Here is a 25,918-nt window from a genome sequence, read left to right on the forward strand (position 1 = left end):
CTCTAAAAAAGCAGCCAATGCTCTTACACTGGTCCATCTTTCCAGCTTTCCAACCGTGGTCCTTGAAGAGGGTGTCTCAGGGCATTGGCTGGAATATCAGACCAGTTGCTTCATCTCCCTGCAGTCAGGGGCAGAGAGCATCCAGGCCACTGGAGCAATGCTGATTTTCATTGTGCTCATTCCGGGGGCCCCAGTCCATGGCACCACCCAGTCTGTTAACGGACAACCCCTTAAAGATGTACATGGAGGTTTAGCTCCTAGATGGTGTTAGATGCCACTAACTTGACAATTAATTTTAACCATATTCACAGTTAATATTAATCTATATCAACAGTGAAAAACCAAGAAGTGGTTGAAAGTTCATACGAACTCAGCTACAGGGAAAGGTATCTCGTCAAGATCAGGGCTTCCCCAGGAAGAGAGACCCAGGCCAAGTCCACATTTTTTATTTTCTATTAAGGAAAAAAGAAGATGTAAACAACAACAACAACAACAACAACAAAACAACAACAAACACCAAGTGCCAGTGCTATAAATGGGTGGCATATCATGATACATTTTAACGAGGTTAAGACAAAACCAATAACAAAATAAAAGAAAAACAAAACCCTGAGCCTACTATAACTGAGATGGTCATAGGGTACTTTCAAGGTGCATCCCCCTTTTTCCCTGTCTAATCGTAATCCACAGTATGCTTGCGATAGTGAGTGCTGGGATGATGAGAAACTCCAAGATCATCAAAGCACCCTCTGCAGAAAATGCCAGGAGCTCCGGTATGAGGCTGGTCTGAATGCTACCTCATTTGCCTTTTCTGGAAGTGGACATTAGCCACACACACTAGACCTGGACCCTGAAGTGGCCCCTTGAAGAGGCTCTGTTTCCCTCGGCAAGCTGCCTGGGTTTGGTGATTTGCAGCAGGGTAGGGTGGGTCAGTGACTTTCTGGCAACTGTATTGAATGTTCATGTGGCTAAGGGCACGATTCTTAACTATTGTGGGTTAAGAAGCCCTCTGAAAAAGAATTCGAGGCTCTCACTCCTTGCCTCAGAAGCTCGCTTTCCTCCTTAAAAGTCTTTAAAATTCTAGTATCTGACCTCCAGGGAAACCCTGGTTTGAGAGGCTCCGGCGTGCCCCAGAGTCCCTCTGTACCTGGATTTCATCAGGGCACCTGGGAACTAGGCTGAGGACAGTGGAGGGGTTGGGAGAGGGTGGGGCCAAGGGCTAGACCCCGCCCACCCACAGACCTAGGGCAAGGAACTGGAGCTCAGGACCCAGCACAGACTCTAGGTGACAGGTCCAGGTCTCCACGCTGTCCCTGGTCATTGCTAGAGCCATGAAGATGCACTTTTGCATCCCGGTGTCCCAGCAGCTGCCAGAAGCGCTGGGGGGCTGCTACGTGGTGGGTTGGGGCCTGGGGCAGGCTGGTTGGGGCTCGGTGACCTTGAGCCCTCTCTCCCCTGCCCTCCATCCCATCCTGACCTGGGATAATCCTGGGCTGTGTCTGTGCTTTCAGCTGTACTCCGTGTACCTGGACGGGTTCCTCTTCTGCAAGGTACGCTATAGCCAGTTACACCGCTGGAATGAACAGGTGAGCCTGGTGGGGAAAATGTGCCCAAGGGCTTGGGTTCTGTGACTCTGAAAAACATTGTAGTGTGTGTGTGTGTGTGTGTGTGTGTGTGTGTGTATGTGTGTTTGTGGTGTGTGGTGTGTGGTGGTGGTGGTGGTGGGCTGGCTACGGGCTTCTGACCTTCAAACTATAGGCACTGTCTTTCAATCCCAGAGCTATCTCCTACACCAACATCTCCAACATCAGGCCAGCCTTATAACATGGACAGGATAATACTGACCAGCTGCAAAGTCACATTCTTCCTTTGGCTTCCTGTGCTCACAGCCCTCAGGCCTATCCTAGAGTAGGGTCAACTGGAACAAGCAGAATTATAAAGGGTATTCTTTGTGCAGTTTCTCTTTCCAATGCTGACTCATCTAGCCCACCTCTCCAAGTCCCTTTGTTAGCTAAAGGGCCACACTCAAAGCAGATTGGGTTGTGGCACCTAAGTAGAAAGTGTCACAAGACACAAAAGCATCTTATGCAATCCAGGGGGATTTCTGGAGAAGTTGGTGCTGAGAAAAGGTTGGTCCAGGAGCAAGGTTTCAAGCAGAGGATGACAGCAGCAGATAGGAGCAAGAGGGGTGGATAGGGAGAGAGGAAGATAAAAAGCCAGGCAGGATGGCACATCCCTGTAGTTCAGCCCATGGGAGGCTGAGGCAGGGGGATAGAGAATTCCAGACAAGCCTGGGCTCCACAGACTTGTCTCAGACCAAAAAGAAAAGGGGTTGGGGTGGGAGGAAAATCAGATTAGCTCAGAATGAGGAAGGAACCAGGTAGGCTAGCACCTGGTAGGGAGGAGCACCGAACAGTTGAGAGGCTTTCAGAGTCCCCCTCCCCACTCCTGCAATGCTCCCTGTGCAACCCTGGTCCCCCACAAGCTTATATTGCCTTCACAGACTTCTTAAGAGCTAGGGAAAGCAGCCGTGGCAAAGGGCGGAGGCATCAGTCAAACTGGTTATATTTATCTAAAGTCACAAAAAGCTGGCTGGCCAGAGTGTTCACAGCAGAAAGTAACAGGGCTCGGCAGCAGAGCATAAGTTGCCAGACCTCGATGGGGTTTTGTTGGGGGACAGGGATTTTTGAGTGTTTCTTCTTTCTTTTTTGTTGTTTGTTTGTTTCCTACACTGGCCTTGAACTCAGTATGTAGCTGAGGATAATCTTGAACTATACCTGCTTTACAAAATACTGGAGATCAAAACCAGCACTTCAAAGGTGCCGGACAAGCACTCTATCAACTGAGCCACAGCCGCAGCCTCAGCCTGGTGTGTAAATATGTGTGAGAATGTGTGCGAATGTATGTGTGTATATGTGAGTATCTGTAAGAGTGTGTGACTATGTGTGTGCGTGTGAATGAATGTGTGTTCTCTCCAAGTCTGGCAAAAGTTGAATGGCTTTTCCAGATCCTTCTCTGCCAGTTTTTATCCTTCCTTCCTTCCTTCCTTCCTTCCTTCCTTCCTTCCTTCCTTCCTTCCTTCCTTCCTTCCTTCCTTCCTTATTGTTGTTTTGAAACAGGGCTCCTCTGTGTAGCCTTGCCCACCCTGGGACTCACTCTGTTGCTGACCAGGCTGGCCTTGAACTCAGAGATCTGCCTGCCTCTGCCCCCTGAGTGCTGAGATTAGAGTCCATGGCCACCACCACCTTGCTGGGTAACAGAGCTGGAAAAAGCTGTGCCTCCCTTCTGACATCTTGCATGGAGGTTTTGATGTGATGCCAGAGGCTGCAACCTGTTGAAACTGGTGAGAGGCCTGTGCCGGCAGAATTGGACCATAGAGATGGTGGTTGACTTTTGGCAGAATTTACTCAGCTCACTGCATATTTCTCACACACACCCCTTAGAACTGCATTCAACCAGAAATGTCAAAGATTTCTTGAGGAACCCGTCTTTGTGGTAAAACCTGCTGGGAGGTATCTACTCTGTGACAGGCCCTAGGTTTTTCACTGAGTTGACTTTTCCCACCTTCTGGCCTCAGGGTAGGAGCTCCCCTAGGTTCAGTTCAGCAGATGGCTCAGGCAGACCTTCTCTCTAAGGGTGCTATGACTAGAGCCAGTTAGGGACTGTCTGTGATGGTTATGGACACACATCTGGCATTGCTTAGTTCGCTGTCAGCTGACTGAGAAATGATCACACCCAACAATAACAAATGTCTGCTTCTAACCGTGTAGAGTTGGAAGGATCAGAATGTCCTGTGTTGGAGGAGCCCTGGCTGACAGCACTGCACAGGGCCTTTAGAGTCTTTAGCATGGCAGGAACAGTTCCTTGGGTTTAAAGGAAACATGGTTGCCATGAGAATACCAGATAACAAGACTGGATGAAAGCTGTGTTTGCAGGAGTTAGGCAGTCAAGAGTCAATGGGGCATGATGGGAGCTATTATGCTGCTTCTAAGCAGATGTGATCCCTGAAGATGGACGCTACAGCTTCTGATTTTCTCAAGAGAATACAGAACATCAGCTTTTCTATTTTTGTTTTTTAAAATAAGTTTAATTTTTGTAGTAATAGTCTTAGTTTTTAAAAAATATACAAGTTTCCACATGCCAGTCATTCAGTTTCCTTTATTCTTTTCTTCAAAATATTTTAGATTTATTTTTTAAAATGTTTTAAATGCATATGAGTGTTTTTGCCTGCATATATGTACTGTACTCTCAGAGCTCAGAAGAGGGTGTCAGATCTTCTGGAAATGGAGTACAGACATTGTAAGCTACCATGTGGGTGTTTGGGATCAAACTCAGGGCCTCTGGATGAATAGCCAGTGCTCTTAACTGCTGAGCCACCTATCTCCAGCCCATGCCCTCTGTGTTCACAGCACCTTTAGTGTACACAGTTGTTACAGTGACCCACTCGGCAAGGCTGTCCTATTACCAATTACAGCCATAATTTATTCAGATTTGATTAGTTTTTGTCTAGTATCCAATTTCTGTTCAGGACCCAGCAGCATTCCACTTCACTGTAGTCTCCTGTAGCTCTCTGGCGACGACAGTTCTCTCAGACCTTCCATGTTTTTCATGTCCCTGACATTTTAGAGGGGACTGGTCTGATCTTCTGTGGATGTCCCTCTATTTGGAATCTTTGTTTTCCACATTGACTCAGATGTGTGCCACGAGTGTAGCCACTCATTGTTAATTTTGCCTGTCTCTTGGCTGAGGAGGCATCTATCTGGTTCCTAGAGCAAAGTGGCCCCCTCTCTACCTTTTTTGAGAACTCTTTGGAAGGATATCACTGTGCACAACTCATCCTTAAGGAATGGGGATTTATGTTCCCTGTTCACATAAATGATCTAGAATTCTTTATGTAAGAGACTGGCCTGTTCTCTCCTATTCATTTATTCGGTGATTTACTTAGGTCATCAAATGATGGGATTTATGCATTAGATTATATATTGATGCTGCTTTGTTTTAATGATCTGGTTGCCTGAGCTTTGGCCACAAGAGTGCTTCATTTGGCTCCCATGTCTCTTCTACATTCAGCTATCAAATACTTCCATATTTTCTGGGGCTCCAAGATGCTCCAGGCTCTGACTTAAAATGAGTAATTTCTCCATGGAGCTGTGGTAACTTTCTTTGAGGAATAACACCAATATCTGAGAATAGGTGTGCTCCCTGCTCCCATAGTGATGCTTCTAAGCAGAGCTAGGAAGTAGACACCATGCACAGCAACCCAGACTTACCTCTGCAGATTTCTAGGAGTATCCATTTGTATTGGTTCTTTTCCTTACTGCTGGATGAAAGTTCTGACAGAAACAACTTAAACATGGAAGAGTTTGTTTTGGCTCATGGTTTCATAGGGCATGGTCCATCACGGTGTGGCAGCATTCATAGTGACAGGAACATGCAGCAGAAACCTGTCACTTGAGTGTTCTCAGACCTGAGCCACAGTGTGTCTAACTTTCAGTACCCATTCCTAGTGACTTATTGCTGCTGGCTGGACCCTATATCCCAAATGACCTCTTAAAAATTACCACCAGCTGGGGATCAAGTACTCAAACATAGGTGCCAATGGGGGACATTGCACATCCAATCACACACAGTCTGTTTTATTTTATTTTTTATTTTTTAATTAATTATAGTTTATTCACTTTGTATCCCCCCATAAACAGTCTGTATTTTTATTACACTAAGCAGGAATTCACAATAAAGCATTTACATGGGACCTTCTAGCCCCCTACTCCTACCTATAAATTCATTGCAGCAAAGGGAAATCTGACTCAACAGCCTGTCACTCATTTACTTCATTACTTGAGTCTGTATACTATACAATAGCATGAGAATTAACTCACACGCCTATGAAAACACAATGTCACCAACAGTACAGCTTTTGTGCATTCTTCTTGTGGACTTCACACATTTCTATCCTTTCTTAGGTCAGTGCTTCCCCCACTCCTTACAGTGAGGTGGTATGCTTTCCCACACAATGCAGTTGGTCTTCTATCACGCTCTGCGCTCCATCCTGAGATCCTCCAGACTACTTTTTAAATATTTGCATATGTCAAGACTGTGCTGTAAAGTTTAGCACACGTGGACAGATGTAGAGCATCGTGCTCCTCATTAGTGTATGCTGGCACAGGTAGATTTGGACCCTAAAAGGCCTATGTGCTTTACCTATTCAGTACTCTCCTGTCCCACAGCCCTGGTGACAAATGATCCTTTTACTATATTTATATTTTAGATGGTCATATAATTGAAATCATGGAGTAGCTTTTTCAGACTGGCTTCTTTCATTTAGCAACATTCATTGAAGGTTCATTTGTATCTTTTTGTGGCTAGATAGTTCATTTCTTCTCATGGATGAACAATATTCTATTGTAGGAATGGATCACTGTTTATCCATTCATATTTTGGAGGTCATCTTTTCAGGGTTATAGATAAAACTGCCATAAACAAGCAGATTTTGGGGTTTTGTTTGTTTGTCTTTTGTTTTTCTAGACAGGGTTTCTCTGTGTAGTTCTGGCTATCCTGGAACTCACTCTGTAGACCAGGCTGGCCTTGAACTCAGACATCTGCCTGCCTCTGCCTCCCGAGTGCTGGGATTAAAGACATGCACCACATCCTTGTTACAAGCACAGTTTTATAGACTTATTTTATTTGTGTGTGTGTGTGAGAGAGAGCATGCACACACACACACACTCTTATGTGTGAGATGTGTGTGCAGGTGTCCTTGGAGGCCAGGAGAGGCTATCAGAACCCCTGCTGCTTGACTTACAGGAAGTTGTGAACTGCCTGATGTAGTGCTAGGAAATGAACTCAGTGTTCTGGAAGAGCAGCAAGTGCCCTTAATAGATGAGCACATGCAGTTTTGTGTGGACATAGTCTTTAAATTAGTTCAGTAAATTGTTGCAAGTGTGATTGCTGGATTCTATAGTAAGACTTAACACTGTAAGAAATTACCAAACTGTCTTCTACAATATTTTGTATTCTCTGCAGGATATGTTTTTAAATTTTGAATCACAAGAATAAATGGTGGCATAAAATATGGTTTCTCTAAGAATTGAACAACAGCCAAGCAATACACAACAGGAAGCCATAATTTGTTCATAGACAGTTAATAACCTTTCTGTATTCAGACCAACATTTGACAAGTAGAAACTTCTGTGCCAATAGAGAGGCTGTATACCTGCTCTGGCCAATAGCAGCTTGGCACATGTCCATCAATATGTGGAATATGGCTAGTATGACTTAGAAACTGATTTTAATATTGTATCTCATTTAAGTAATTTAAGTGTAAATTTACTTACAGGTGGTTAATTGCACTCATACAGGCTTTATGGTTCTAGACCATTGAAAAAAATTTTTCCTTTGACTTGGGTGGGTGAGATGCCACAGAGGATTTTGATCAAGGCAGTGCAATGATTCCACTTACATTTTTGAAGTACTACCTGAGTTGCTGTGTTAGAAATAGAGAGTCTGTCACTCGCAGAAGCAGACAGACTGCCTAGAAAGCTGCTGCGATAATCCAGGAGACAGCAGCCAGTACATGGCACCAGCTCAGTGGCATAGGGTGGAGAGAGGTAACCAGACTTTCCATGTGTTTTGAAGTTAGGGACCATGTGAATTTCCAGGTACACACTGTAATTATGACAAAGGCAACTAAAATTAAATGAAAATTTAAGATCTTGTCTGTTTGCAGTCTCCTTTCTCATGTAGCAGGTTTCACTGTCTTTAAGCCAAAGGTTCTGGTAACAGTCAGATTTCAGCCCCTCTGCCTCCCAGGTGCAATGTTAGCATCGGACTAGGGCTCGAACTTGTTTCCTTTACTAAAATAACAAGTATTAGTGTGTGTGTCCCCATCCATGTGGATGGAGGTGCCCACAGAGGCCAGCGGCATCAGATTCTCTTGGAGCTGGAGTTCCAGGCGGATGTGAGCTGCCTGACATGGTTGTGGGAATGAAATCTGAGTCCTCTGTAAGAGCAGTTGAGCATTCTTAATATATGTGCCATCCCTCCAACCCCTAAGTTCTTTTTATGTATCTTTCATAAAAATAACTGCCACTAGCCAGGTGTGTTGGTGCATGCCTGTAATCCCAGCACTCTGGGAGGCAGAGGCAGGCAGATCTCTGTGAGCTTGAGGCCAGCTTAGTCTACAAAGTGAGTCTAGGACAGCCAAGATACACAGAGAAACCTTGTCTCACAAAACAAACAAATAAACAAACAAATAAATAAGCTTATGAGGCTGGAGAGATGGGTCAGAGATTAAGAGCACTGGCTGCTCTTTCAGAGGTCCTGAGTTCAATTCCCAGCAACCACATGGTGGCTCACAACTGGTGTCCTCTTCTGGCATGCAGGTGTACATGCAGACAGAATATTGTATGCATAATAGGTAAATAAATCTAAAACAAAAACTGACTGCCACCATTGTCTTGGAGTCTGTACGGTGGGTAGGAAGAAAGGGCCTGCCTGGGATTCTATTGTACTTTACACCCACCTTACAGGACTTCTGTAAGTAGCACCACCCTATAGAAATGACAGGAAAGGCACATATTTAAGTTTAGGTGGCCACACTAATTAGAGTAAAAAGAGCCAAGAATGATGGTGCACACCTTTAATCTGACTTAGAAGGGAGACTGAGGATCTCTGTGAATTTGAGGCCAGCCTGGTCTACATAGTGAGTTTCAGAACAGCCAGGGCTACAAAGTTAGACCAATCAAAAAAAAATTTTAAAAACCTGACTATAATCTCTGATCTTTCAGATATGAAAGATATGAATTTAAGGAAATGTGTGTTATGAGTGGCAGTCTTATAAAAACATACCCCAGCATCACCAGAGCAAGATTGCAATTAGTGGTCTGTGGTATTGCAGGGCATCTGTGGAATGTCCACTGAGATATTCTTCCTAAAGACAACTGAACCCTCTTTCCCTCCCTTTGCCCATCAACAAGGGTTCATTTTATCTTTCCTTCTAAATAAAGTGCTCTAGGACAAGGCTTTGGTGTCTCATTAACCTTGAGTTAGTGTCTCACTTTGTGTTTTGGGACCTTTCAGCTGAGACGGGTGTTTGGAGACTGCCTACCTCCTTTCCCACCGAAGTACTATCTGGCTATGACTACTGCTATGGCCGAGGAGAGGAGGGACCAGTTGGAACGCTACCTGCAAAATGGTATGCAATTGAACTCTGTTTATAGCTTTATTGCAATGTAAGTTCCTCGTCACAGAAACTGTCTGTTTTAAAGTCCATATATGATGGCTTTTAACATAGTTATGTAATTGTGCAAACCATCACCATAATCTAGTTTTAGGATTTTATCATCATCCCAACTGGAGACTTTATGTGCATTGGCAGTGATGTCCCACTTCAGACTCCTCCTACTGGGCCCAGGAAACCACTACTCTAGTTTCTCTTTCTAGGCTCTGAGCATTTCCTTTGCTTGTGGTTTTTTACAATGGTGTTCTTCATATTGAGTTTTTAAAGTAATTTAAGAGTTATCCTGGAGTGTTGTATGCTGGTTTAACTGAAGAATGAAGACAAAGTGATGGGATGAGCTGAACCCTGTATGCAGGAAGCACCTTGGGCACAGCATAAGCATGTGCTGACTAACCATTCTGGCCTGGCACCTTGGTCCTTGTCAGAGTCATTTGGTGGCACCCTGGATGCCTGCAGAGCTGCTGTGATACCTGTGAAACTGGGAAGACACAGCGCAGCTCAGTGTCATAATTCAAGAGTTTAGACTTAAAAGTTAGACCTAGACTCAAATTCCAGTTTTGCTGTGACCTTAGACAAGACACTTACATTCCCTGACTCTGAGTGCTCCCTGACTCTGTGAAATGGAGGCCACAGTAGCTCCATGGTGCATCATGGAGATTAAATGAACTAATATCCAAGGATCTTAGCTGGCTTGTACCTGGTGCTTAATAGTCATGTAGTAAGGACTGGTTGGAGAATTTGCTTTTCAACAGCTTTTCCTCTCCTCAAGAATATGTGCTAAGGAATATAAAATTAGTTTGTCTCTACACCATACTGTCACTCAGGATTTGTTTGTTTCATAAGGCTGAAAGACAGAAGAGGGCATCAGATCCCAATCAGGACTTCTGGAAGAGTAGACAGTGCTCGTAACCAGCTCTGCTTTGTTCATTTTGTTTCTGATATAAGTTCTTGCTATTTAGCTTAGGCTGACACGAAACTATGATCCTGCACCTTCTGCCTTCCAACTCAGAGATTGCCAGCACATACTGACATGACAGAATAGTAATACCTTCTATAAATAGTTTTTTGAGGCTGGAGCGAGAGTCTAGTTGATAAGAGCCATGTAAGAATGAGGACTGAAGTTCAGATCCCAGCACCCATATGGAAGCTGTTTGTGGCTGTGTGCTGGTAGACTAGAGGGTGGAGACAGGAGGAATGTGGGCTTGCTGGAGGCAGGCCTAGCTGAAAACAGTGAGCCCTAGGTTCATTGAGAATCTGTCTCGGGTCAATAAAGTGGGGAATAATAGAGCAGGACATCTGCCCTGCTTTTATTCTGCTGCCATAGTAAAATACACTGAACAAAGTGACCTATGGCAGAACAGTGTTATTTTTGCTTTTATTTCTAAATAGTCCATCATTTCTGGAAGTCAGGGCAAGAACTTGAAGCAGAACTCATGGAGCAATGCTGCTTGCTGGCTCACTCACACACCCATACAGCCCAGGGTTGGTGCCACCTACAGTGCTCTAGGTCCTCCTCCATCGATTATCAACCAAGACATCACCTTACACCCACAGACCAAACTGATTTAGATAATTCCTTAATGAAGCTCTGCTATCACATGACTGACAGTTAATGCTAACCAGGACAATACCCAAATATTTTCCTCTGGCCTCTGCAAACGCACATGTGAGGGCATGTACCAGCATACACATATATAACATATGCAGTCACATGCAACAGTGCTTTCAAGTGTGCATATGCATGCACACACACACACACACACACACACACACACACACAGAGAGAGAGAGAATGGAGACTGAACCCAGAGCCTTGCATACTCTAAGTAAGCATTCTACTAGAACCACCACATCCCAGCCAGTGTTGGTTCTCTGGGGTTCCCTCTTGATGAAACACTCTTTCACATGAAGAAACACTCTCAGGTAGACTTAAAATTTTCAGATTACTAAGTGACTTACTGAATTGGCTATCTAGACCCAACTTGTGTTATATTTTTGCTTCTTGTAGTAGTTTTACCATCATCCCAGATGGTAATAAGGTGGCTCTGAGCAGCATGGGTGGCTTGAGTGAACTGAGGCTCCTGGGATTTGGCAAGATGGACTCATGTTGCCCACGGCACCTCAAGGAAGCAGACTCTGTCCGTTGTCCTGTACTGAGAACTCTCCCTTACATTCTGGAAGGCCAAATGGCTAGGGCAAGATCTCAGACAGCAATTAGCAGATCTCACGTAGCTTGTGCTCACTACGTTATTTGCTTTTTCATCTTTTTTAGTCACTGCAGACCCTCATGTGAAGAGGAGTGATGTCTTCACTGAGTTTTTGACGATGGTGCAGCTGGTAAGCCTCTCTTCCCTACTGAAGCCATCATCCCTCTGCAGAGCTTGTCGGTGTCCTTAGAGGACAGGTGTTCCAGATGTGGTGAAGTCGTTTCCTTTTTCGTAGGCTAGAAGCTGCTTTGTGTTTGGATCCTACAGGGGAGATGAAGTGTATTTCAGACTTTGGCTTATGGTTTAAGCAGATGCCTTGTTCTGTGTATCCTGTGTGGAACACATTCTGGTGCTGGTCCCAAGAAAGGCAGAGAAATAGCTGGAGTTTTAGCACTCAGGGGCCCCATACTGAGATGAGCCCCAATGGCTATAGCTGCAGTCTCCAAGAGCACCATGGTGCAGACAGTGCGACAGCAGGCCCTGCCGGATGCTGCCTGCCTATCTTCCTAACTTTATTGCCTATGGGCAAGGTACAGCTTGAACAAAGTAGCCTAAGGCTGCCAGCCCCCTTTCCAGGAATTTTCTAAGGAACTACTGGTCCCTCACCACCTAGGCTGGAACTTTGGTAAGCTGTTTATTTATCATGCATTTAATTCCATTTGTACATGAGGAAGCATTTTTTTTTTTTTTTTTTTTTTTTTGCCTTAGGTGGGACCTTTACTGAACAGAAAAAAAATGAACACAGTAACTTATTATTGAATCAGATTCCTGTATTAATTACTTTCACACAGCTGTGACCAGAATGCCAGATAGAAACAAAGATAAAATGTTTATTTTGGCTCATGATTTCAGAGGGTTTCAGTCTGTCAAGGTGGGAAAGTCTCAGCATCAGGAGAATATATTGGAGAATGGCTGCTCATATCATTGCAGATAGAAGGCTGAGGACACATGGGAACCATGGACTGGACTGTAAGCTCCAAAGCTCACCTCTAGTGGTAGGCCAGACCTCCTAAAGGGTTCACAGCCTCCTGAAACAGGGCCCCCAAATAGGAAGCAAAAATATAAAATGTGAACTTGCCAGGTCCTCCTGTCAGATCCATACCATAAATTAATCCCTGAGAGGGGGAGGAATAATACCTTGACCAGAATCGCAAAGACTCACAGTTTTATAAACACAGGGGTCCACATGTGTGCATGTGTTAACAGACCCATGCTACTAGAGAAATTACTCTAGAGCCTTCCATGGTAGAGAGCTTTTATTTTGTAACCACTCTTTTTTCTTTTCTTTTCTTTCTTTTTTTTTCATGATGCTAGGCAAGCATTCTGCATGTCTGCAGCCCTTGTACATACTCCCAGTAGCTTACATAAACACACTCTCTTTTTATTGCTGATATAGTAATGGTGATGGTAGGACAATTCATAAGAGTGTGCACAATACAAACTTCTTTACCCACAGCCTCCTTCCCCAGGAAAACTCTTATTTTCAGTTTAGTGTGTGTAGTCTTTCTATATAATCTGTGCATATCCAAGGGTATGAATATATATTTTATTTTACATATAGGTACATATAAGACATAATCTCTTTTATGAGAGATTGTCTCACTGTGTATTCCAGGTTGCCCTTTTAACTCATGTAGTTCATGCTTGTCTGAAGCTCTTCAGCTTCCTGTGTGCTGGGATTATAAGCATGTGCTAATGTACCTGGCTTATACTTCTTAAAACTTGCTTTTAAAACTTGAAATCTGGGGTTGGAGAGATGACTCAGTAGTTAAGATTGGTTCCTTTCCTAATAAAATACCCTAGTTAGGGTGACAGCACCCATGTCAGATGATGCACAGCTGCCTGTAACTCCAGTTCCAGGTATGCCCTCTTCTGGCCTCTGCTTCCATGAGCTCCCCTAGCGCCCCTCCCCCATGCTGCCACCCCTTCCCCATGTAGATATGCTGGAAACAATGTGTCTCCCTATGAAGACAGAGAGCAGAGAGATGCTCCAGCTTAGAGGTTGGGAAAATGAATATAAATGTGAGCTGGCAAAGCTCATAGGAAACAATGGAAGAAAAAAATAAAGCCATTACCAAAGTGAAAATTGCATCAGAGCCCAGAAAAGAGACACCACACAGAGCAGCTGGTGGGAAAACCTTTTGTATAAAGTTGGGAGGTCAAAATACTGAAGACCTAGAACTAGGCAAAAACACTTTGAAATTATTGGAAGAATAATGCGCTCGTGCGCGCGCACACACACACACACACACACACATACACACACAGAGAGAGAGAGAGAGAGAGAGAGAGAATTAAAAATAAAACCACTTAGTTTTAAATCCACAAATCTTGTGGTCCATTGTGTGTCAGCATATATAAAGATAAGTTTGAACAGTTCTCTGGGAGTACACTACAGCTTTTGCTTTTCTTCTTAAGAAAGGGTTGTGAGCTGGGCGTGGTAGCACACTCCTGTAATTTAGCACTCTGGGAGGCAGAGGCAGGCAGATCTCTGTGAGTTCAAGGCCAGCTTGGTTTACAAAGCGATTCCAAGACAGCCAAGGTTACACAGAGAAACCCTGTCTGTGGGGAAATAAAAAAGAAAGAAAAGAAAGGATTGTGAGTCCATTAATTGTGGGCTCTCAGTGTTGTGGAGTTTTGTTTTGTATTAATTCTTCCAATAATTTTATTTTTTTAAAAAGATTTATTTATTTATTTTATGTGTATGAGTGCTCTATCTGTATGTGTGCCTGCAGGTCAGAAGAGGGCACCAGATCTCATAGTTGCTGGTAATTGAACCTGTGTCCTTTGGAAGAGCAGACAGTGCTCTTAACCACTAAGCCATTTCTTTAGCCCTTTTCTTCCAATAATTTTAAAGTGTTTTTGCCTAGTTCTAGGTCTTCAGTATTTTGACCTCCCAACTTTATACAAAAGGTTTTTCCACCAGCTGTTCTATGTGGTGTCTCTTTTCTGGGCTTTGATGCAATTTTCACTTTGGTAATGGCTTTATTTTTTTCTTCCATTGTTTCCTATGAGCTTTGTCAGCTCACATTTATATTCATTTTCCCAACCTCTAAGCTGGAGCATCTCTCTCATTTCTGTCTTCATAGGGAGACACATTGTTTCCAGCATCACCCATATCTACATGGGGAAGGGGTGGCAGCATGGGGGAGGGGCGCTAGGGGAGCTCATGCTTCCACTGCATGTGTGTGTCATATGTTGGTCATGCTTTTTCTCTCATTTGCATTCTTTTGATTGATCATAGCCCAGTTCTTGTCAGCTCATTGGCTCTGGCTCCTGAGCTAGCTGTTGGCTGATGCATATGGCTGGAGAGGGGTTATCATTAAGACAAGAGTGTGAGTTATTTCTGGATCTTCCATCTTGTTTCTGAGCCTTTCTCATTAATGCTCTGGTTTGTCTAGCACTGGTGCAGAAATTGCAGTATCTCTTATAGTGACCCAGCATTTCAAGTGCTTCTGTCCACTTAGATCAGCAGCCCCAGACTCACCTGGTGATTGTGAATCTGGCTCAGGAAGGAGGACGTGATGGTCAGATTGTGATTTCTGAGTGATTCATTCAGATTCTTCTTCCATTCCATCCCTTTCCTTTTTTCCTCCCTTTCTCTTTCTCATGATTTTTCTATTCCATTCTTTTTCCCTTTCCCATTTCTTTTTCTCCTTTCTTTTTTACTTTTTGAGATAGGCAGGACTCACTGTGTATCACAAGCTGGCCTTGAACTTTCAATATTCCTAACTGCTAGGATTATGTGTGGCAACAACACTGGTTTTTTTTTTAGCCTCTTTATATATCAGTTTCTCCAGTTGAAGAACAGGGAGCAGAGCTCCTGCCTCTTGGGGTTGCTTTGAGGATTAAACCAAAACACTCTGACACTCATTGGAGGCACAGTGCTCATGGAAAGGTCAGCACTCCTATCGCTGACACCAGGCCCATTTCCTCTTCTTGGTACTGCTGGAAGTTAGTCTTTCATGATCATAGAGTGACCACATATTTCTTCTGATGGTTCCTGAGTTGTGCTTGGCTGAACCCTGAGACAGCTTATGTACAATGGATCGTGTCCTCTGCTTCCAGCGTCATGACTGATTCCATTCCACTGTACTGTGCTTCTTATCTTTTTCCTTCTTCTCCTTCTTCTTTTCCTCTTCCTCCTCCTCCTCCTCTTTCTGGAACTGAGGACTGAACCCAAGTCTTTATGCTTGCTAGTAAAGCACAAAGGGGTTGGGGAATCCTCTGAAGATGTCTTTAAGAGAGGTTTATATTAAAATTCTTAAAAGAAAATAAAATTAAGTTTAAACTGGGAATATTGTCCAGTTGAGCACCATGTTTTGTTTTATCTCATATTTTATATTTCAATTACATATTTTATATGTTCTACATTCAACAAATATGTATTAAGGGTTTACTGTCAATCAGCTCTTCTCTAGAGACACAGAGGCACCAGTAAACGATGCTCAGATTGGCTCATGGACTTTGCTCACTTGAGGTGACAGAAAAATCTCTAGGTGTGTAAATAAATGTCCCAGGTCCTGCATTGCACTGTCTCATGGATCGAGACTTAGATCAAGCACTCTGGTGCATGGCCATAATACTGGAGGGAGTTAGCAACCTGTCAAGATGTTTATCTCCTCAGCCCTAGCATTGGAGGGCCCTGCAGGCTCCAGCGACTTTATGCCCCTTTACCTGAATAAAGTCCACACATATTGTTGTTTCTATGAGGTTATGTGAGACCGAGTGAGGAGGAGCCATGGTTGGGAAGATGTTCTTTAAAAGGTGATGTCTATGCTGGTTATGAAGTTTTCCAGAGCAGGCCTGACAGAGAATATATATTATCTAGCTCCCCTCTCCTTGGGATGAAACAACAAACATAATCTGGAGGTGTGTTTTGGGGGCAGGGCTCGGGGCTAATACTTGGAAAGGAAAGTTGGTCCTCATGGAGGGTCGGCCTGCATCTCACTCTACCCCATCTCACAGGCTGACCTCTCGCTGGAGCTGGGTAATGGGTTAGCAGCACACAAATGTCATCAGTACAGAAATGAAAGGGTGGCTGAACTCATTTAGTGAGATTGCTGCTGCAGGGCTGGTGAGAGCTGAAGAACTGCAGTAAGCAGGAGTGCAGGGGTCTGCCAGACCATGGAGGAGCTCACAGAGCAGGCACAAGGCAGTTTTGCCACCTGGGTATCTGCACTGCATCTGATAAGTGTGGTGCCTACGGCTTCTGAGTGCTTAGTGCCAAACAATCCTGTGGTCCCTTCAGGGCTCAGAGCTGGGAGAGTATGGGAAAGGTTCCATTGAGGACAGTGAAAGCCCAGCTGCAAAAGTAAAAGGGGGTTTGACCCTAAATAAATGTGTGGTGTGCGGGGCTTCATGTGCCCTCTTATTTCTCATGACATGTAGAGAGAGGTGTTATTTTGGGTTGACATGCTCCTAGTAACCAGAAGATATGGATTCAAACCCATAGAACCTGGATTTGGAGTCTTGATCCTTCATACTGTCAGGTATTTTCAGTGGATACAGCTCCCTGTACCTCCACGCAATCTTCCCTGCCTTGGGTATCCAGACTTCACTCCCCAACTAATGATGCTCTGGATTTTTGTTCCATGTATACTTTAGAGACAAATGGATTTTGAAAAGGCAAAACTAGTTTGTAGACTGAAGATCACTTCATGTTTTGCTTGATAACCCAGTGTTCCTAGGAGCCATGTGAAGGAGGTTTGAGAACAGAGGAGGCCAAGAAGGGATTAAGCGGGGCTCTGCACCTGTGGGAGCTTAGGACAACGTAACGTATTTATGACATTTTCCTTATTGTGTTGTTGTTGGGGTCACTGGGTAGCCATGGGTTCCTCATTTCCCCTAGGGAGAGATGCATCATTGAAGCAGCAGAAGTGTGGCACATGTGAGTTCATGCCTGAGCTTTCCTAGATAAGGTACCTCAGGAATGAATGCTGTGGACATCTGATTCTCCACCACACAGTCTCTGTGTGCTGGGGATCAAACCAGAGCTTTATGCCTTCTAGGTGAGAATGTACCAAATGAGTGGCTGGAGCATTCTTGACTGCTTTATTTAATATCTGTTACCACTGGGGCTGGAGAGATGGCTCAGCGGTTAAGAACACTCACTGTTTTTCCAAAGGTCCTGAGTTCAATTCCCAGCAACCACATGGTGGCTCATAACCATCTATAGTAAGATCTGGTGTGCAGGTAGAATGTTGTATAAATAATGAATAAATCTTAAAAAAAAAGAAAAAATATCTGTTACCACTAAGTGAAAGTCAAGCTATGTAACTTTCTCTTTAATCCTACCTCTAACAAGAGGAAAGCAATAAATATGACACCTACCTGAGTGTCTATAATGGGTTCTTCTCTATGTTCCTCTTTCATTCTCTCCTGAGCCCTCACTGCAGTCTTGTGAGCTGGATGCTATTGTACCCTTATTGTAGAGCTGAAGGAGTGAGGTACAGAGAGAGAGGTGATCAGTCCAGGGTTACACAAGGTCCCGTGCCAGGGATAGCTGAACCTCTACAAGACCCCCCAAAACAGTGGAGTTGAGAGAACTTCCAGAATGCAGAAGGCATGGAGGTGCTTGGGCCACACAGAGACCCCACAAACCTTGCCATAAGTGTCTCTTCATTTAGCTCTGTCCCAGCCATCTCCTTATAACATGCTGGCAGTAGGAAGGAAACTGTTCCCTGAATTCTTCAAGTCATTCTGGAAAATTATGGAGACTGTGAGTCATGAGGCCCTCCAGAATTTGTAATAAGATGAAATAAGTGTCTTATACTGATTCCAGGCAAATCAAGCCAGCACTGAGTTGAATTTCTGGTGTTCAGGTACTGGGAAATTCAACCAGATGTTATGGTGTTTGCCTTTAATCCACTTGAAGGTGAAGGCAGACCAATCTTTGTGAGTTCCAGGCCAACCTGGTCTACAGAGCGAATTCCAGGACAGCCAGATCTATACAGTGAGGCCCTGTCTTCAAAAAGTGGTGGGGATGAGGGTGGAATTGGTTGTTGTGGGGGAAAGCCCTATCCATCCAGTGTGCCACAAAGCCAGACATTTAGGGTGCTTAGAGAAATCTAAAGTGAGTTAATTTAATTCCAAGATTACCAAGCAAGATATGGATGATTTTTATCAGAATATTTTTCCTCCAAAATGGGTGCTCTGTTGTTTATTTGGAAAGAATTCAGACCTTACACTAGTGCTCTGCCTTGATTCCTCCCCAGACTTCTCTTCACCTCTGCTCTGTCACACCAAAGGACCTGCACTCAATCTCTGCACTGGAGATTTCTTCACTTTAGGCACCATCTCCCTGCACACAATGCAGACAGGTAGGGACCGCTCGCCTTCTCTGTGATGGGTGTGGACACTGACTGCTGTCCTTTTATTTATAGCACACGCTGAATATCACCACCACGAAAGCTGCTCTGGATGTATTTCTGCCCAATGGAAGGAGCATTAATGTGGACATTCTAACATCCGATATGGCTGAAAGGGTCCTGGAGGTAAACTTTGTTTAGCTTCAGCTCCAGGAAATGCAGAAACAGGTTGTATGAGGCAGAGACTTGGATGCAATTACCTTCCAGAAGTTCTTTGACAATCATTTTATCTGTGGATGATTTGTCTGCAGAGGTGCTGCATATAAGTCACCCCAAAAGGGGAACAGGCTGAGGAAGCCATGGAATAGCCCATCCTTGGGGGCCTCCTTGATTTTACCCTTCCTGAGACCTTCAAGGGTTGTGGCTACTTCCCTGGATTGACCAGGCTGAGTCCTGGCGATAAGCAGAAGACTCTGTCTCAGGATGCTACAAGAATGAAAGCAAGAAGGAGGGTGGTGCCTGGCAGAGTCTGGAACAGGCCATATCCAAGTGGGTAGTGGTAGGTATTGCCTGGCAGAGAGTGGCAGGGGATTTCTTGAGGACTTCTCTCACATGCAGGATGCCCTAGAAACCACATTGCATAAGGTCACCAAGAGCCTGACCTGAGTTTGAGTCGTTTTGAGGTTGACAAAGACCCTACATCATTCTCTTTGCTTCAGATGTGGCTATCAGCAGCTCTGCCTCCTGGGCCCTCCCCTCTGCCCAATTGTGGGGTAGGGAAAACCCTGTGTTCCCAAGCCAAGTCTTAAATGTGTAGGCTGGATGGAGGAGAGCAGTGGCCTGTGGTCCCTGCTGAGGAAAAGTGAGTGGAGGTACATTTTTTTGTGAGGACACATTTTGTGGTAAGCATGAAACCACAGACATTGAAATGAAAGCAGTTGATGTCCTGGACCTAGAGTTGGAGGTTTCCATGGAGCCAACGCCACAGTAAGTCACACTTAAGGGTATCTGGAGTTTCCACTGAACCCAAAGTCACAGCAAATTACACTTAAGCCAGAGGTGAAACAAGCTGATAAACTTTCAAGTCCCAGCCCCATGAATTTACAATAGCATTAGGTGCAAATGTTTTCATGATCCTGAAATGCAGTGCTACCAGCTAGGCATCAAGAGTTCAAATGCATGAGCCTGCAGAGATCATTTCAGATTCAAACTTTAACAAGTATGAACCATTTTTAGATTAAAAAAATATGATTTTTTGAATGTCTGCTGGCCTGCAAAAACACTTGCTATTGCTGTGCCCCTTTCAGCCCTGCCACTACAGTCCAGAAGTATGGCTATTACCCTAACGTTCCTCCTTTGCTTGTTCCTGCCTAAGGTGGTGGCGCATAAACTTGGACTGCATCCAGAGCTCTTAGGCTACTTTGGCCTCTTTCTCATTCAGTGTTTCCCAGAGGGCAAACTCTCTGGTAAGTTGGAAAAGGGGAACCCAGAAAATGGACACTTGTGAGCTAGTGCTTGGCTTAAGGGATGGGAGGCACCACAAAGGGACTGGCCACCCTTCAGGTTGTGGTTCTACTGCTGTTTTCAGCTCCGGATTAAAGAATCAAGAGAATGTAGCCACATATAGTGATGCTCACTGTTAATCCCAGCATTTGGAGGTAGAGACAGTCAGATTTCTGTGAGTTCAAGGATAGCCTGGTCTATATAATGAATTCCAGGACAGCTAGAGCTACATAGTGAGGCTCTGTCTTATTTTGTTGTTGTTGTTGCTGGTCTTTCAAGACAGGGTTTTTCTGTGTAGCTTTAGCTGTTCTAGTTTGTAGACCAGGTTGGCCTTGAACTCACAGAAATTTACTTGCCTCTGCCTCCAAGAATGCTGCATGCAGCATTGTGCTGGTTGTGAGGCCCTCTGAATAAACAAATGATTTGGAGAGTAAAATATTATGTTGTTCAGAGAATGGGGGCAGGTATCCCCAAAGAGGTGGCATGTCCTTCCAACTTTGTGTTATGGTGACATAATGCCTGGCAGAAACAACATAAGGAAGACGTGTTCATTTTCCCATGACAGGGGGAGCATGGAGGAGTAGAAGTATTCAACCCCCCACAACAGGAGGCAGGGCAGAGCAGGTCACATCATGGCAGATACACATACACATACAAGTGAATATTTTGTTCCTCACCCAATAATATTGCCTTGCCATCTTGTTTGAAAGCTGTCTGTAAACTGTATATGCTATTTAACTAGTTTAGACTGTCTGTCATGAGTGCGCTATTCCAGAAACAGACATGTTTGTGCCTTTCACAATGTCAGACTTTTTGGAAGAACACTAAATTTACAAGGTGCAGCAGTTTCTGTAGTAGCAATTTCCTGGATTATCCTGCCTATCTGGGTAATCTGGCCTAGGCAAAGGTAGCTTCTTAATTACTTATATTACTTACTAATATTATCTTTTTTATGTATGCACAGGTCTCATTATAGATGGCTATGAGCCACCATTAGTTTCTGAGAATTGAACTCGGGTCCTCTGGAAGAGCAACCAATGTTCTTAACCTCTGAGCCATCTCTCCAGCCAATACTAGTATATCTTAATTACCAACATTAACTCTCATATCATATATCACAGAGAACACAGTCAATACATCTCTATGTACTTTTCTTTTTTGTTGTTTTTTTATTTGTTTCAATTTAAAAATTTTTTATATATATATTTTTTTCACAATTTGTTCAATTCCCCCTAGTTTCACCCCTTCTTTCTTCCGCCTTATCCCCTTCCCCTAGTCCATTGAAAGGGGGAGTTCTCCACTATTGCCATTTGCCCATAGCTTGTTAAGTTTCATCAGGACTGCCTGGATCCTCTTCCTTTGTGGCCTGGCAAGGCCACATCACCAGGGGTGAGTGATCACAGAGCAGGAAAATGAGTTCATGATAGAGGTCCTGTTCCCCTCTCTCAGAGATCCACATGAGGACCGAGCTGCCCATTGGCCATATCTGAACAGAGTGTTTAGATCCTATTCCATGCATGGTTCTCCATTGGTGCATCTCTGCAGGACCCCTGGGCTCAGATCTTTTAGTTTTGTTGGTCTCTTTGTGGGGCTCCTGTCCCCTCCATGTGGCTCTATCCCCATCCCTCTCTTCCTTCATAAGACTCCCTGCATTCTATCCAAAGTTTGACCCTGAGTCTCAGCATCAGCTTCGATCCCCTGTTGGGTGAATCCTTTCAGAGGACTTTCTACTGTAGACTCCCACCCTATTTCCTCTCTTCGTCCACTTCTGGTGTCTATCCTGTTTGCTATTCTGAATGAGATTTAAGCATTCTTCCTAGGGTCCTCTTTAGTGTTTAGCTTCTTTAGGTCTGTAGATGGCTATCTTATATTATATGGCTAATATCAGCTTATAAGTGAATGTAAGTCTTTCTGTTTCTGGGTTACCTCACTCAGGATGATCTTTTCTAGTCCCCACTATTTGCCTGCAAATTTCATGATTTCCTTGTTTTTAACAGCTGAGTAGTATTCCATTGTGTAAACATACCACAATTTCTATATCCATTCCTCCGTTGAGGGACATCTGGGTTGTTTCCAGATTCTGACTATTATGAATAAAGCTGCAATGAACATAGTTGAGCAAATGTCCATATTGAATGGTGGGGCATCTTTTGGGTATATGCCCAGGAGTGGTATTACTGGATCTTGAGGTAGTGCTATTCCCAATTTTCTGAGAAAGCTCCAGAATGATTTCCAAAATAGTTGTACAAGTTGGTGCTCCCACCAGCAATGGAGGAGGCTTTCCCTTTCTCCACATCCTCTCAAGCATGTGTTGTCACTTGAGCTTTTTAATTATTAATTGTAGTTTATTCACTTTGTATCCCCCCTGTAGTCCCCTTCCTCCTCCCCTCCCAATCCTACCCTCCTTCCCCCTTCTCCACCCATGTCCCTCCCCAAGTCCACTACTCCTCTCCTTCCTTCTGATCCTAGTCTATCAGGGCTCATCAGGAGTGGCTGCATTGTCTTCCTCTGTGGCCTCGTAAGGCTGCTCCCCCCTCAGGGGGAGGTGATCCAAGAGCAGGCCAATCAGTTCCTGTCAGAGACAGTCCCTGTTCTCATTACCATGGAACCACTTGGACACTGAACTGCCATAGGCTACCTCTGTGCAAGGGTTTCAGGCCATCTCCATGAATGGTCCTTGGTTGGAGTATCAGTATCAGAAAAGACTCCTGTGCCCAGATTTTTTGATTCTGTTGCCCTCCTTGTGGAGCTCCTGTCCTCTTCAGGTCTTACTATCTTCCCCTTCTTTCATAGGATTCTCTGCACTCCGCCCAAAATTTGGCTATAAGTCTCAGCATCTGCTCTGATACCCTGCAGGGTAGAGTTTTTCAGAGGCCCTCTGTGGTAAGCTCCTGTCCTGTTCCCTGTTTTCTCCCTTTTCTGATGTCCATCCTCTTTGCCTTTCTGAAAGGGGATTGAACAACTTAGCCAGAGTCTTCCTTCTTGATTAGTATCTTTAGGTGTACAGATTTTAGTATGTTTATCCTAAATTATATGTCTAATATCCACTTATGAGTGAGTATATACCCTGTGTGTTTTATCCCAGAAGCAGAAAGTCACTTGAGTTTTTGATCTTAACCATTCTGATAAGTGTAAGATGGAATCTCAGAGTTGTTTTGATTTGCATTTCCCCAATGACTAAGGATACTGAGCATTTCTTTAAGTGTTTCTCTGCCATTCTATATCCTCTGTTGAGAATTCTCTGCTTAGCTCAATACCCCATTTATTTTTATTTTTTTAGCTTTTATTAATTATACTTTATTCATTTTGTATCACCCCATACGCCCCTCCCTCCTCCCCTCCTGGTCCCACCCTCCCCCCCCTTTCTGCATGCATGCCCCTCCCCAAGTCCACTGATAGGGGAGGTCCTCCTCTCCTTCTTTCTGATCTTAGTCTATCAGTTCTCATCAGAAGTGGCTGCATTGTCAGGGTTCTAGGTTATCTCCATGAATAGTCCTTGGTATACCCCATTTTTTAATTGGATTATTTGGTTTGTTGGTGTCTAATTTCTTGAGTTCTTTATATGTTCTGGATATTAGCCCTTTATTGGATGTAATGTTGGTGAAAATCTTTTCCCAGTCTATATGCTGTCCTTTTGTTCTGTTGACAGTGTCCTTTGCTTTACAGAAGCTTTTCAGTTTCACAGGGTACCATTTATTAATTGGAGATCTTAGAGCCTGAGCTGTTGGTGTTCTATTCAGGAAATTGTCTCCTATGCCTACGAGTTCTAGGTTCTTCCCCACTTTTTCTTCCAACAGATTATCTGGTTTTATGTTGAGATCTTTGATCCACTTGTGCAGGGTGATAGATATGGGTCTATTTGCATTTTTCTACATGTGGACATCCAGTTAGACCAGCACCAAAGAGATGCTATCTTTTTCCATTGTATGATGTTGGCATCTTTGTAAAAAATCAGGTGTCCATAAGTATGTGGGTTTATTTCTGAGTCTTCTATTCAATTCCATTGATCCACCAGTCTGTTTCTATGCCAGTACCATGCAGTTTTTATTACTGTTGCTCTATAGTACAGCTTGAGATCAGGGATGGAGATACCTCCAGAAGATCTTTTATTGTAGAGGATTGTTTTAGGGATTCTGGGTTTGTTATTTCATATGAATATGAGAATTTTTCTTTCAAAGTCTGTAAAGATTTGCGTTGGTAATTTGATGGGAATTGCATTGAATCTGTAGATTGATTTTGTTAAGATGGCCATTTTTTACTATGTTAATCCTGCCAAGCCATGAGCATGGGAAATCTTTCCATATTCTGATATCTTCTTCTATTTCTTTCTTCAGAGACTTGGAGTTTTTTTCATACAAGCCTGACTTGCTTGGTTCGAGTCACACCAAGGTATTTTAGGTCTTTTGTGGCTATTGTAAGGGGCGTTGTTTCCCTAATTTCTTTCCCAGCCCATTTGTCTTTTGTATATCGTAGGGCTACTGATATTGTTGAGCTAATTTTGTATTCAACCAGTTTGCTGAGGGTGTTTATCAGCTGTAGGGGTTTCCTGGTAGAATTTTTGGGGTCACTCATGTATACTATCATATTATCTGAGAATAGTGATACTTTGACTTCTTCCTTTCCAATTTGAATCCCCTTAATTTCCTTTAATTGTCTTATTGCTCTAGCAAGGACTTCAGGAACTATGTTGAAGAGATTTGGAGAGAGTGGACAGCCTTACCTTGTCCCTGGTTTCAGTGGGGTTGATTTATGTTTCTCTTCATTTAGTTTGATGTAGGCTGGAGTCTTGCTGTATATTGCCTTTACTGTGTTCAGGTTAGTATCCCTGATCTCTCCAGGACTTTAAACATGAACGAGTGTTGGATTTTTTTCAAATGTTTTTTTTCAGCATTTAAGGAGGTGATCAAATGTCTTTTTTTTTCCTGTTTATATGGTGGATTACACTGATGGATTTCCTTATATTGAACCACCCCTGCTTATCTTGGATGAAGCTTACTTGGTCATAGTGGATGATAACTTTGATTGTTCTTGGATTTGGTGTGCAAGTATTTAGTTGAGTATGTTTGTAACAATGTTCATAGGGGAAATCGGCTTGAAATTTTCTCTCTCTTTGTTGGGTCTTTGTATAGTTTAGGTATCAAGGTGACTGTGGCTTCATAGAATGAGGTTGGTAATGTTCCTTCTGTTTCTATTTTGTGGAAGAGTTTGAAGAGTATTAGTGTTAATTCTTCTTTGGAGATCTGGTAGAATTCTGTGCTGAAACCATCTGGCCCTGGGCTTTTTTACATGGGAGACTTTTGATATTTGCTTCCATTTCCTTAATAGGACTATTTAACTTATTTACCTGGTCTTGATTCAGCTTTGGTAAGTGGAATTGGTCAAGAAAATTGTCCATTTCATTTACATTTTCAAATTTTGTGGCATACAGGCTTTGAAGTAAGACCTAATGATTGTTTGGATTTCCTCAGTGTCTGTTGTTATGTTCCCCTTTTCATTTCTGATTTTGTTGATTTGGATAGTGTCTCTCTGCCTTTTAGTTAGTTTGTCTATCTTGTTTATTTTCTTAAAGAACCATTTCTTGGTTTCAATGATTCTTTGAATTGTTCTCTTTGTTTCTAGTTTATTGATTGCAGCCCTGAGTTTGATTATTTCCAGCTATC

The 25,918-nt window shown here is 43.5% G+C and overlaps 1 protein-coding gene across 2 annotated transcripts in view; it reads left to right on the top strand.

The window, feature by feature from the left end:
• Window positions 1-1,271: 1,271 nt before the first annotated feature.
• Window positions 1,272-25,918, top strand: part of Snx31 (sorting nexin 31) — a 52,721-nt gene continuing 28,074 nt past the window's right edge. For both annotated transcript variants that reach the window (XM_021664384.1, XM_060390570.1), the window contains exons 1-6: window positions 1,272-1,397; window positions 1,512-1,586; window positions 9,079-9,193; window positions 11,511-11,575; window positions 18,831-18,941; window positions 20,131-20,221. In XM_021664384.1, the coding sequence (XP_021520059.1) occupies window positions 1,332-1,397; window positions 1,512-1,586; window positions 9,079-9,193; window positions 11,511-11,575; window positions 18,831-18,941; window positions 20,131-20,221 (523 nt within the window). In that variant the 5' untranslated portion in view covers window positions 1,272-1,331. The remainder of the gene's footprint in view (window positions 1,398-1,511; window positions 1,587-9,078; window positions 9,194-11,510; window positions 11,576-18,830; window positions 18,942-20,130; window positions 20,222-25,918) is intronic.

Source organism: Meriones unguiculatus, chromosome 8, assembly GCF_030254825.1.
Source record: "Meriones unguiculatus strain TT.TT164.6M chromosome 8, Bangor_MerUng_6.1, whole genome shotgun sequence".
NCBI lineage: Eukaryota > Metazoa > Chordata > Mammalia > Rodentia > Muridae > Meriones > Meriones unguiculatus.